Raw genomic sequence first — 13478 nt, 5'->3', positions numbered from 1 at the left:
TTGGCTCTATTTTCTCTCCACAGACGCTGTCAGACCTGCTGGGTTTTCCCTGCATTTTCTGTTTTTGTTTCAGATTCCAGCATCCGCAGTATTTTGTTTATTTTGGCTCAAGCTTTCACTGCATATTACTTCCTACATTGCTTGGAAACAAACAAAAAATGTAGAACTACCTATGATAGTGAAGTATAACAAAATAATGCAAATAACTGATGGATTTTCTAATTTAATAAACCATATTTAAAGGAGCTATAAAAAAATGAATTTATTGAACTAATCCAGTTCAACTCAGGTTTCCAGTAGATGGATATTAACAAGTTTCATTGGATATTTAAGATACAAGTGGATTATGTCATTTTAATTTCTGAATCTCATTTAGTAGGCACATATGTCTGATTCTTGGTTAGGAAATTAATACATCATTAGTCTCCCTTTTCTTGAAGAGGAATTCACAAGCCAACTGTTGAAACGTCAGCTCTTTTCTCTCCTTACAGATGCTGCCAGACCTGCTGAGATTTTCCAGCGTTTTCTGTTTTGGTTACAGCTTCTTCCCTGCTGCTGTCAGACTTTTGAATGGACTTACCTTGCATTAAGTTGATCTTTCTCTACACCCTAGCTACTATGACTGTAACACTACATTCTGCACTCTCTCCTTTCCTTCTCTATGAACGGTATGCTTTGTCTGTATAGCGGGCAAGAAACAATACTTTTCATTGTATGCTAATACATGTGACAATAATAAATCAAATCAAAACAACTGGGTCTCAGCAAGAGCCAAATGCTGAATTCTAAAACAGGTGGATGATTTTGTTCAAATACATCACAACGTACTCTTAAATAATCCTCACAAATTCAATGTCCAAATGTCATCTTTTACAGCTATCCAAGATTCAGTTTAATGATCATACGTACAAGATATTTCCAGTTTATTAGGAAGAGTGAAGATAAAATCCTCAATTATCAAGCTTTTAAAGAGTAGAATTTGAAAGCTACATCACCTCAGTGGTTGCCCCTGTTCCACAAGCTGTACCCTTGAATTAAAGGGCAGGAGTGTCATATCATGTCGTGCACAATAGATTCTGTTAAGGTGGGGTTTTGCCCCTTTGTTTCAGTAAAGACCGGTGCAGATCATCCGTGTTTAATTGCTCGGGAAACTTTGCAGGGTGCCGGCGAGTTTCAATAGTCAGAGTTTAGTAATTAACATGCACAGCCATACAGAGATGGTGAAAACGTGACTGCTTACCTTTATATGATTCATATTAAAGTGATTAGGTTTTATTTTTTGTCACATTACACACACACACACACAACAGGTCTTGTTTCAGAAGACATTTCGGTGACAAACTCGTCTAAAAGGAGTTTAGAGAGTCTGGAACTCATTTGAAAGGCCCTAATGTTAACCAGTCTATTTAGTAACTACAGTACGATAAACTGAATTTCCTTTTCTGACACCACTGAATATAGGATTTTTGTCACGGGTCCACTTTTCCATTACCTTTTCCCTCCAAAGCCATTAATGTGTTCCACTCAAAATTATCTAATTATTTCAGAAACCGTTTCGACGGTGCCGGATATCACAACAAATCATTGACAATTCCGAGATACCCAAGAGTGTTACTTCATAACGTACGCACAACGTATCTCAACTTTGAAACTCAAAGAGATGGCCAATGTTTTCCCGATTTTGAACGGTTCCGCAGACTTAGTCTTTCTTTTTCCTGAAGGAGACCATGTCTTTGGTTTCTTGTATTTTCTCACTAAGCAGTTCTTTTGTCTCCTCCATTTTTTCTGAAAACCGCTCCCTGGTTTCTTCCATTCTATCCTGCAAATACATTCTCATTGGAGGAGGCGTCGGCAAGTAACCATGGGAACGGAGATACTTAACTGCAACCGATGTTCCTCCCAACGTTATGGTATACCTGGCTGGTGTGGCAAGCTGTGAGAGAAAAGCAGACAAAAATATTAATCTACAATAGCTCTAAAGGCTTGTGAAGTTGGACCTTGTAAAGATGAGGAGCTGAAAATCAGACTTAAAAAAACATCAACTCCTATTTCTGAGGTGTTGACCAGCGTGGAATGTAGTGTTGGAATGGGGGGGGGGGGGGGGGGGGGAATTTCTCCCTAACCTCCACCAATAGGCTTGATCGTGGGAGCCCCAAAAATTGGCTTTCCGCCAGCATGAGTTTCCAGCGGAATCTTCCGCTGGTGCCCACCCTGGTGAATTGGGAGACTCACTGGAGAGTGGTATCAAATTTATTTGAGGGGGGGAGGGGGGTGTTGGAATCAAGCATTAATTCCACAAAATCGTAACTTCTTCAGAAAGATCTTGCTGCTTACTCTGCAGTACTAGTTGTGATTCACACTATCCAGGTTATTCAAGAAGTGTTACAGAGCAGAAGGTGGCCATTCAGCCCATCGTGTCCGCACTGGCTCTCCAAATGAGCAGTTCATCTCGTGCCATTTCCCTGTAACCCTGCACATTAGATAGCAGTCCATTCCCTTTTGAGTGCCTCAGTTAAACCTGCCTCCCCACCACACACTCAGGCAGTGCATTTCACATCTTAAAAATACACTAAGCGAAAAGCTTTTCTTCGTGTTGCTTTTGTCCGATCCTTTTATGAGTTCATATCTTCATAGCCGGGTGGCACGGTGGTTAGCACTGCTGCTTCACAGCTCCAGGGACCTGGGTTCGATTCCCGGCTTGGGTCACTCTCTGTGTGGAGTTTGCACATTCTCCTCGTGTCTGCGTGGGTTTCCTCCGGGTGCTCCGGTTTCCTCCCACAGTCCAAAGATGTGCGGGTTAGGTTGATTGGCCATGCTAAAATTGCCCCTTAGTGTCCTGAGCTGCGTAGGTTAGAAGGATTTGCGGGTAAATATGTAGGGATAAGAGGGTAGGGCCTGGGTGGGATTGTGGTCGGTGCAGACTCGATGGGCCAAATGGCCTCTTTCTGCACTGTAGGGATTCTATGATAACCTCATCCACGGAACCATTCACATGAAGCTTTTCTGCACTCTCTCCACACTTTTCCGAAGGTGCGATGCCCAGAACTTAAGGAAAGGTGATGGCCTGGTGGTATTATTGCTAGACCATTAATTCCGGGTTCGAATCCCACCATGGCAGATGATGGAATTTGAATTCAATTTAAAATAAAATCTGGAATTAAGAATCTACCGATGACCATGAAACCATTGTTGATTGTCGGGAAAACCCACCTGGTTCACTAATGTCCTTTTGGGGAAGGAAATCTGCCGTCCTTACCTGGTCTGGCCTACATGTGACTCCAGAGCCACAGCAGTGTGGTTGGCTCTCAACTGCCCTCCAAAGGCAGTAGGGATGGGCAATAAATGCTGGCCAGCCAGCGATGCCCATGTCCTATGACTGAATAGGTAAAACTGGACTCAGTACCCCAGCTGAAGTTGAACGAGTGTTTTATACTAATTTAACTTGTTCTTGTACTAAATGCCCCTATTAACAAAGCCCAGGATACTGTATGTTTTATTAACTGCTCTCTCAATCTAAACTGCCACCATCAATGATTTACGCACCCAGATCCCTCTGCTCCTGCACCCCATTTAGAGTTGTTTATTTTATATTGTCTCTCCATATCCTTCCAACCAAAATGAATTACTTTACATTTCTCTGCATTGAACTTCATCTGCCACTTGTCTGCCCATTCCACTTTTAAAGTTGTGGCCTTTTAAAGTTCTATACTATCCTCCTCACAGTTCACAAGGCTTCCAAGTTCCCTATCATCCGCAAATTACTGTCACTCTTATGCATTTGTCAGGGTCTCCCAATGTGAATCGTATCATCTCTTTTTTTACATCTGCTTCTTATTCATTCTTTCACAATGTAGAAATTGCATTGATCAGTATTACATTATATTCACCCAGTCACTTTGATTATAGTCAGAGGTTTAGAGCATGGAAACAGGCCCTTCAGCCCAACTTGTCCATGCCGCCTTTTTTTTAAAAAACCCCCAAGCTAGTCTCAATTGCCTTCATTTGGCCCATAAATGCTTTTTAAAAGATAAAATTATACCCGCCTCTGGCAGCTTGTTCCAGACACTCACCACCCTCCATGAAAAAATTGCCCCTCTGGACACTTTTGTATCTCTCCCCTCTCACCTTAAACCTATGCCCTCTAGTTTTAGACTCCCCTACCTTTGGGAAAAGATATTGACTATCTACCTTGTCTATGCCCCTCATTATTTTATAGACCTTTATAAGGTCACCCCTCAGCCCCCTACGCTCCAGAGAAAAAAGTGCCAGTCTATTCAGCCTCTCCTTAGAACTCAATCCATCAAGTCCCGGTAGCATCCTAGTAAATCTTTTCTGCACTCTTTCTAGTTTAATATCCTTTCTATAATAGGGTGACCAGAATTGCATGCAGTATTCCAAGTGTGGCCTTACCAACGTCTTGTACAACTTCAACAAGACGTCCCAACTCCTGTATTCAATATTAAAATTCTTTCTTGATCTTACTCAGTAATAGGATGAAACGCAAAACACTCCATGATTTGAAACAGAATCTTAAAAACGCAGATCAGGTCACTAGCAATGCAAAGTCTAGCTTAATTCAACATGTTACTCACCTTATACAATGCATAGGCAGTCAGTGCATTTCCACCTTGAGAATTACTCAAAATGTGTATTATACCCTTCGGTGCTCCTACATACTCAAGAAATGGAACCACGTTAATACCTCTGGAAATAAAAACAGAAGGTTTCTTTCAGCATTTGATGCACTTTTATAAATACGATGATTTTATTTTTGCCTTCACTAAATGAGAATAGCAGAAAGCTAACCACTGCACTGCAAATAAAATACCAGCTTTTTGAAACATGCTTCATTTATTTGTATAGTCTTTTAAAAATTCTCTTTACAATTGTGTCTTACTGGGAAATATACCAAGATGGTCAACTATACCTTATTTGGGTTCTCAAGACTGTGCAAGGATTACCAAAAGTTGCCTATGCCTTTAATTGGTCGCCATTAGTGCATAGGGAGTGCCTGACCCACAGGGAGGACATTAGACATTTGGCACGAGCTCAGATTTTGGTGCTGAGGGGAGACCTGATAGAAGTCTTTAAAATTAAGAGACACAGATAGGGTTGATAGGGTCATAGAGGTGTACAGCATAGAAACAGGCCCTTTGGCCCAACTTGTCCATGCTGCCCCCTTTTTTTAAACCCCTAAGCTAGTCCCAATTGCCCGTATTTGGCCCATATCCCTCTATACCCATCTTACCCATGCAACTGTCTAAACGCTTTTTAAAAGACAAAATTAAATCTACCTCTACTACTACTTCTGGCAGTTTGTTCCAGACACTCACCATCCTGTGTGAGAAAAAAAATGCCTCCCTGGACACTTTTGTATCTCTCCCCTCTCAGCTTAAACCTATGCCCTCTAGTTTTAGACTCCCCTACCTTTGGGAAAAGATATTGACTATCTCGCTGATCTGTGCCCCTCATTATTTTATAGACCTCTATAAGATCACCACTAAGCCTCCTACGGTCCAGAGAAAAAAGTCCCAGTCTATACAGCCTCTCCTTATAACTCAAACCATCAAGTCTCAGTAGCATCCTCGTAAATCTTTTCTGCGCTCTTTCTAGTTTAATAATATCCTTTCTATAATACATGATAGTCAGAATCTTTTTCCCCCAGAGTTGAAGTGTCTAACACAAGGGGCCATGCACTTAAGGCGAGAGGAGGTAGGTTCAAAGGAGATGTGAGGGGGCAAGTTTTTTTTTTTACACAAGAGAGTGGTAGGTATCTGGAACGTGCTGCCGGGGTGGTGGAGGCGGCAGATATAATTTGGCTCTTAATTAAGCACACGAATATGCAAGGAATAGCGGGATATGGACCAAGGACAGGTAGATGGGATTGGTTTAATTTAGCGTAATGTTCGGCACAACATCGTGGGCCAAAGAGCTTGTTCCTGTGCTGTACTGTGTTCTATATATCACCAACACCAATAAGGAGTTTAGAAAAGAATTTTGATTGTAATGCTTGAATAAATTATTGGACATTTCTGGATGAGGGAGGTACAGTTGATGCAGTTTAAATGGATTTTAGCAAAACCTTTGAAAGGTCCCACATGGAAGTCTGATTGAGAAGGTTGAAACACATGGAATTCAGGGAAACTTGGCGAGGTGGATCTGAAACTGGCTTAGTAATAGGACACAAAGGGTGGTGGTAGAAGGCTGTTTGAGTGGCTGGAAGCTGGTGTCCAGTGATGTACCACAAGGAACAGTGCTGGAACCCTTATTATTTGTTATATACACATACACATATATATTATAATTAAGTAGTATAGATGATAACGTGAGGGGAATGATAAGCAAGTTTGCAGATGACACCAAGTTTGGTAGAATGGTTAGTGAAGAAGGTCATAGGTTACCAGAAGATATAGATGGGTTGGTCAGATGGGCAGAGCAGTGGCGGATGGTATGTAACCCTGATAAGTGCGAGGTAATGCACTTCAGAAGGAGGAACAGGGCAAGTAACTAATGATTGGCAGGACACTAGGAAGCTCAGAGGAACAGATGGATCTTGGGGTACTTATTCAGGGGTACAGATCCCTGAAGACAGCAGAGCAGGTGAATAGGGTAGTTAAGAAGGCATATGGGACACTTGCTTTTATCAGTCGTGGCATAGAGTACAAGAGCAGGGAGGTAATGTTGGAGCTGTACAGAACATTAGTTATGTCACAGATGGAGTAGTGGACGCAGTTTTGGTCACCTCACTATAGGAAGGATGTGATTGCACTGGAGGGGCTACAGAGGAGGTTCATCAGGATGTTGCCTGGGATAGAACATTTCAGCTATCAGGAGAGACTGGATAGGGTTGGATTATCTTCTTCAGGGAGAGAAGGTTGGGGGAGGAGTGGGGGGAGGGAGTGCATGAGTAAGGTGAATAAGATTGAGGGGTTTGGACAGGTTAAATAGAAAGCAGCTATTCTCCTTGGTTGAGGGGTCAATAGCGAGGGGGCAGTTTTAGGTGTATGGCAGGTGATTCAGAAGGGATGAGGAAACAAAATTGCACTCAGAGGGTGATGAGAACCTGGAATACACTGGCCTGGGAAGGTAGTGGAGGCTGGAAACTTTAAAAAATATTTGGATGAGCACCTGAAATATAATATTCAAGGATATGGGACAAGTGCTGGAAAATGGGATTAGCGTGACTTTAGTGGGAGATATTGTCGGTGCAGACTCGATGGGCAGAAGGGCCTTTTCTGGGCGGTATGACATTTGATCGGATAGCCCAGCCAAATGGAATATGGCTCAAAGCATGATTAATAATTGGGTTTTAATTAAAGAGGAATGGGGTCTAGAGGGAAAGAAAGAAATGCCAGACAACAAGCAACCACGTTGAGAAAAACATGAGAAATGTTAATTGGGGCAGGCAGCAGGGGAGGGGAACCTGAATGTCACAAATTGATCAACCTATCAATCATTTAAAACATTTTTGTAAGCATTTTTTGCCTTGCCTTTTAAGACTTATATTTTTAAAAATCCAAAGCAAGGTTTGAAACAAAGTAAAAATCAAGTGACAATCACATTTTGAATCACCTTCCATGCCTTCTGTCAAGAAAATTTTACTCCCATCATGTTTCCAAAGCCTGAGATATCTTGACCTCAATGTGCTCAGCAGCTGCAGGTTATGGAATCTCCCCTCAGACAATATTGAGGTTCAGGGGAAACACGAGTCTCAGCTGCTGAGGAGTCGAGTTTCATGCATTTTCAGAAACTTCGAAATGACAGGAGATCAAGTTCTGCAAATCACCTTGGGAGATACTTCCTGCGACACTGAACGTTGTGATAGGAACTCTGGCATCTCCAAGGCAATTCCCAGCTTTTATTTTGAACAAGCTGTGTTTATACGCATTCACAAATAATTTCCTACCATGAGCTATATATAGACAACTGTTAACGACCAGATTAGAGACTCTAAGGTATCTTATGAAGTTAGACTAGACCACAACTATTTTTGATTATGGCATTAGTGTCAGCGTAAGGCGTTTCACTCCAGGTGCGCTTCTATTCACCCACTAGGAAGTTACTAAAACAAAATTTAACAGTTTGACTATAACAAAAAGAATTAGCATAACTTTAACCAACTGAAATACTTGAACATGACAAGGTATAATTCTTAACTGCAAGTTGTCTCAATTAGTTCCAATTTAAGCAATGTCCCCATAGATGTAAACACCTCTTTAGAATCAGTTTGCAAAACACACAGACTTATGAGAGTTGCTGGTCTTACAGCCTTGTAACACCTCTGGACAGAGATAGAGACACCTGACCTCTGACAGCAAAACCGTAGAGAAAGGCCTGTCTTCACACAGCAGATCTCCGGTGAGGGAGAAAAACACCTTTGCCTTCTGCAGACCCCTGGAGAGACAGATACTTATTTTCCAGCAGGTCCCAGACTTCAATTTCCAGAGAGAGAAAGAAAGGGCTACTGCTCTGATCAAATTCAAACAGCAACTGCCTGCTTGTCTCTGTTAAGTCCAGCTCCTCCCATTAGTGTAGACTGTTGTAATGTAGGAAACGTGGTAGCCAATACTGAGCACAAGTCCCATAATCAGCAATATGAAAACAACCAAATAATCTTTCTTTGTTATGTTGATTGATTCATATTGGCCAGGAGATCAGGTTCCCTGCTCTTTTTCAAATCTTTCACACCCACCCAAGCAAGTAGATGGGACTTTATATTTACGACTGATTGGAAAATTCAGCACTTCTGACAAAGCAGCACTCCCTCAGTACTGCACTGGAGTGTCAACCTTGAATTTTGTGCTCAAACCCTGGAATTGGACATGAACCTTGTGACTCAAATGATAGTGCTACCATATCGATTTGATTTATTATTGTCACATGTATTGACATAGTGAAAAGTATCGTTTCTTGCGCGCTATACAGACAAAACATACCATTCATAGAGTACATAAGGGAGAAGGAAAAGAGAGGGCGCAGAATAGTATTGCAGTTACAGATCGGATGTAGAGAAAGATCAGCTTCATATAAACTAGGTTCATTTAAAAGTCTGATAGCAGCAGGGAAGAAGCTGTTCGAGTCAGTTGATATGTGACCTCAGACTTTTGTATTTTTTTTCCAGATGGAAGGAGGTGGAAGAGAATGTCCGGGGTGCGTGGGGTCCTTGATTATGCTGGCTATTTTCCTGAGATAGTAGGAAGTGTAGACGGAGTCAATGGATGGGAGGCTGGTTTGCATGATGGACTAGGCTATGTTCACAACCCTTTGTAGTTTCTTGCAGTCTTGGACAGAGCAGGAGCCAAAGCAAACCAAAAGAGAAAATGCTGGAAAATCTCAGCAGGTCTGGCAGCATCTGCAAGGAGAGAAAAGAGCTGACATTTTGAGTCCAAATGACCCTTTGTCAAAGCTCAGGAGCCAAAGCAAGCTGTGTTACATCTGGAAAGGATGCTTTCTATGGTGCATCTGTAACAATTGGAGAGTCATAGCGGATATGTTGAATTTCCTTAGCCTCTGGAGCTGGGCCCTAGCCCATGGAGCTTGGAGATGAGTTTTGCTAGGATAATGGTGAAGGCTGAACCATAGTCAATAGAGTCTGACATAGGTGTCCTTGTTATTCAGGTGTCCCAGGGTTGAGTGTAGGGCCAGGCGATGGAATCTGCTGTGGACCTGTTGTGGCAATAGACAAACTGTAGTGGATCCAGGCAATCTGGGAGACTGGAATTGATTTGTGCCATTACTTACCTTTCGAAGCACTGCATAATGATGGATGTCAGAGCCACCAGACAATAGTCACTGCCTGGCTTTTCTTTTGATACAGGGATGTGGTTGTCTTCTTGAAACAGGTAGGGTCCTCAGATCGGAGTAAGGAGATTAAAGATGTCTGTGAATACCCTCACCAGCTGGTCTGCGCAGGATCTGAGTGCTCGTCTGGGTACCCATCTGGGCCAGTCGCTTTCCATGGGTTAACTTTCGAGAAGGCCGATTCAACACCTGCGATGGTGACCTCGGATACCAATCCGGCCAAGACTTCCAGAGCAGATGACATTCTCTCGCTGAGCTCTTGCTCAAAACGGGCATAAAATGCATTGAGCTCATCAGGGAGGGGTGCGTTGGAGCCGGCGATTCAGCAATGAAGCTGAACCATTCTGACTCAAACCTGACAGGATTGCATCCAATCCTGAGAACCATGTTTTAGAAAGGACCTCAAGCCAAGAAGATGCAAAATCTTTGGGATCCTGCCCAACGCGCTTGTGGTGTGTGGATAACGTTTCATCCAGCAGATTAGGCTCTCTCTGTTCAGAGATAATGACTGGTTCACCAGAATGGCACCTGGGATCAGGAACTTCAGCTATGTAAATAGACCAGAGAAGCTGGGATCATTCTCCTCAGAACAGAGATGGCCAAGAGGAGAGACGTGTAAAATTCTGATCAGTTTTGAGAGGAACAAATAAAGAGAAACTGTTTTTAGTGGCAGAAAGGTTAGTAACCAGAGGACACGGTTTTAAAGGCAACATGCAAAATAACCAGGAGCAATAGGAGGATTTTGAAAGCTTAAAACTAGATCATAGTAACTTGCAACTTACTTACTTCATTGCTGCATAATAAAATGCACCAAACCACATAGTGGATGTCAACAGATGTACTGGAATCAGGACTTTCCCATACTGTTTGAATGTCCTTTTGAATCGTTGAAAAAGGCCGATGGATGGGTCCTGGAGCGGATCTGTTTCCATGCCTCCCATGTCTTGATTCAGTTTCGTGTGGGAAAAGTACGATTTCTGAACTGAGTCCGACACGGTATCGTGCTGCAGGTCACTCCCTGGCAATTTCTTGGGCTCCTGCTCAATGCCCTGTGCAGATAATGGTTCATTCTGCAGATCTGGCCTTCTCTGTTCAGAGGCAACGGCTGGACGTGACAGGTGCAGGAGTTGTCCCCGGTGTGGGATAACGAAAGGCATTTTCCCACAGGTAGTTGGGAACAGGAGTGTGGCACATGGCCGGGCATTGCAAGCTTGTTTCGAGTGCCAGAGGATGGCCTGGAGGAAGTACCTCTGCATTTTAAAGTTGTCTGTCTTTCGATTTCTGGCCGAGTGAAGAAAAACTGGAAAGAAAACATGAAAGTGTTAAGATTTCCCACTCTGACTGTCCCACCTGCCTTCTCATTTTCTGTGTTCCCTCACCTCATTCCCTCAATCCCCCCCACCCCCTCCTCATTCTTAAATTAATCCCCCACACCCTCTGTTCCCGCAGCCCCTCCTCATTCCCCCCCCGTTCTCGCAGCCCCTCATTCTCCCCACCTGCCCGGTCCCACGGCCCCCCCTCATTCCCTCCGTCATCCCCATCCTCCTCATTCTAAGATACCCAGGACCCTCATTCCTCCGCCTCCTCTCATTTCCCATTACCTCACCGCACCTCACTGCCTGCTACCCCACACCCACCCCCACATTCCCACTCATTCCTCTATTACCCACTCCTCACTCAATCGCCCATCCATCGTTGCTCCATTACCCCCACAGCCCTTCCTTCCTTAAGCCCCCCGCCCCCTGAATGGTTAGCACTGCAACCTCACAACGCCTGGGACCCAGGTTCAATTCTGGCCTCAGTCACTGTCTGTGTGGAGTTTGTACATTCTCCCCGTGTCTGCGTGGGTTTCCTCCAGGTGCTCGTTTCCTCCCACAACCCAATGTTGTGTAGGTTAGGTTGATTGGCCATGCTAAATCAACCTGTGTCAGGGGGAATAGCAGGGCAAAAATGAGGGGTTACGGGAAGAGGGCCTGGGTGGGATTGTGGTTGGTGTAGAGTTAAAGGGCCGAATGGCCTCCTTCTGCACTGGAGGGATTTATGATCCTCCTTAGCTCTCATTTCCCCATCTCCTCCTCCTGTCCCCCCTTCATTCCCCTCTTCCCCCCCTCCCCCCACATTCCCCCACACCCACCCCCCTCCACATTCCCCACTCCCCCCCCACCCCTCCACATTCCCCCACACCCACCCCCCTCCACATTCCCCCACTCCTCCACATTCCCCCACCCTCCACATTCCCCACTCCCCCGCCCCTCCACATTCCCCCACACCCACCCCCCTCTCCACATTCCCCCACTCCCCCCCTCCACATTCCCCCACTCCCCCCCTCCACATTCCCCCACCCCCCACATTCCCCCACCCCCCCTCCTCCACATCCCCCACTCCCCCCCCCTCCACATTCCCCCACTCCCCTCCCCCCTCCACATTCCCCCACTCCCCCCCCCTCCACATTCCCCCACTCCCCCCCTCGACATTCCCCCACTCCCCAATTTTCCCCCCCCACTCCTCTTCTCTCTTCCCCCCACATGCCCCCTCTCTCCCCAAATACCTCCCCCCCTCTCCCCACATCCCCACCCCTCTCCCCCCACAGTCCCCCCCCTCTCTCTCCCCACATTCCCACCCCCCTCTCTCTCCCCACATTCCCACCCCCCCACCCCCCTCTCTCTCCCCACATTCCCACCCCTCTCTCCCCACATTCCCACCCCCCCCTCACTCCCCACATTCCCACCCCCCCTCTCTCCCCACAGTCCCACCCCCCCTCTCTCCCACATTCCCACCCCCCCCTCTCTCCCCACAGTCCCACCCCCCCCCCCCTCTCCCCACAGTTCCCACCCCCTCTCTCTCCCCACATTCCCACCCCCCTCTCTCTCCCACATTCCCACCCCCCTCTCTCCCCACATTCCCACCCCCCTCTCTCCCAACATTCCCACCCCCCTCTCCCTCCCCACATTCCCACCCCCCTCCTCTCTCCCCACATTCCCACCCCCCGCTCTCTCCCCACATTCCCACCCCCCTCTCTCTCCCCAATTCCCACCCCCCCTCTCTCTCCCCACATTCCCACCCCCCTCTCTCTCCCCACATTCCCACCCCCCCCTCTCTCCCCACATTCCCACCCCCCTCTCTCCCCACTTCCCACCCCCCTCTCTCTCCCCACATTCCCACCCCCCTCCTCTCCCCACATGCCACCCCCCTCTCTCTCCCCACATGCCCACCCCCTCTCTCTCCCCACATTCCCACCCCCTCTCTCACCCCACATTCCCACCCCCTCTCTCACCCCACTTTCCCACCCCGCTCTCCCCCACATTCCCACCCCCTCTCTCCCCACACGCAGCCCCCCTCTCTCCCACCACATCCCCCCCTCCCCCACATCCCCCCCCCGCTCCCCACATCCCCCCCTCGCCCACATCCCCCCCCCTCTCCCCACATCCCCCCCCTCTCCCACAACCCCCCCCCTCTCCCCACATCCCCCCCCTCTCCCCACTTCCCCCCCCCTCTCCCCACATCCACCCCCTCTCCCCACATCCACCCCCTCTCCCCACATCCACCCCCTCTCACTCCCCCACATCTCTCTCTCCTCTCCACCTCACCCACCCTCTCTCTCCACCTCCCCACATCCCCCTCCTCTCTCCTCCCCCACATCCCCCTCCTCTCTCTCCCCACATCCCCCTCCTCTCTCT

General features: G+C 46.5%; 1 protein-coding gene across 1 annotated transcript in view; it reads right to left on the bottom strand.

The window, feature by feature from the left end:
• Positions 1-243: 243 nt before the first annotated feature.
• Positions 244-13478, bottom strand: part of fam210aa (family with sequence similarity 210 member Aa) — a 13479-nt gene continuing 244 nt past the window's right edge. Inside the window, exons 2-4 of the mRNA XM_078215676.1 lie at positions 10588-11101; positions 4593-4704; positions 244-1933 (exon numbers count right to left, since the gene is read on the bottom strand). Coding sequence (XP_078071802.1) covers positions 1700-1933; positions 4593-4704; positions 10588-11101 — 860 coding nt within the window. The 3' untranslated portion in view covers positions 244-1699. The remainder of the gene's footprint in view (positions 1934-4592; positions 4705-10587; positions 11102-13478) is intronic.

The sequence above is a fragment of the Mustelus asterias genome, chromosome 7 (assembly GCF_964213995.1).
Source record: "Mustelus asterias chromosome 7, sMusAst1.hap1.1, whole genome shotgun sequence".
Classification (NCBI taxonomy): domain Eukaryota; kingdom Metazoa; phylum Chordata; class Chondrichthyes; order Carcharhiniformes; family Triakidae; genus Mustelus; species Mustelus asterias.
The sequence above is the reverse complement of the archived record's forward strand: the minus strand, read 5'-3'. Positions and strand labels throughout refer to the sequence as shown.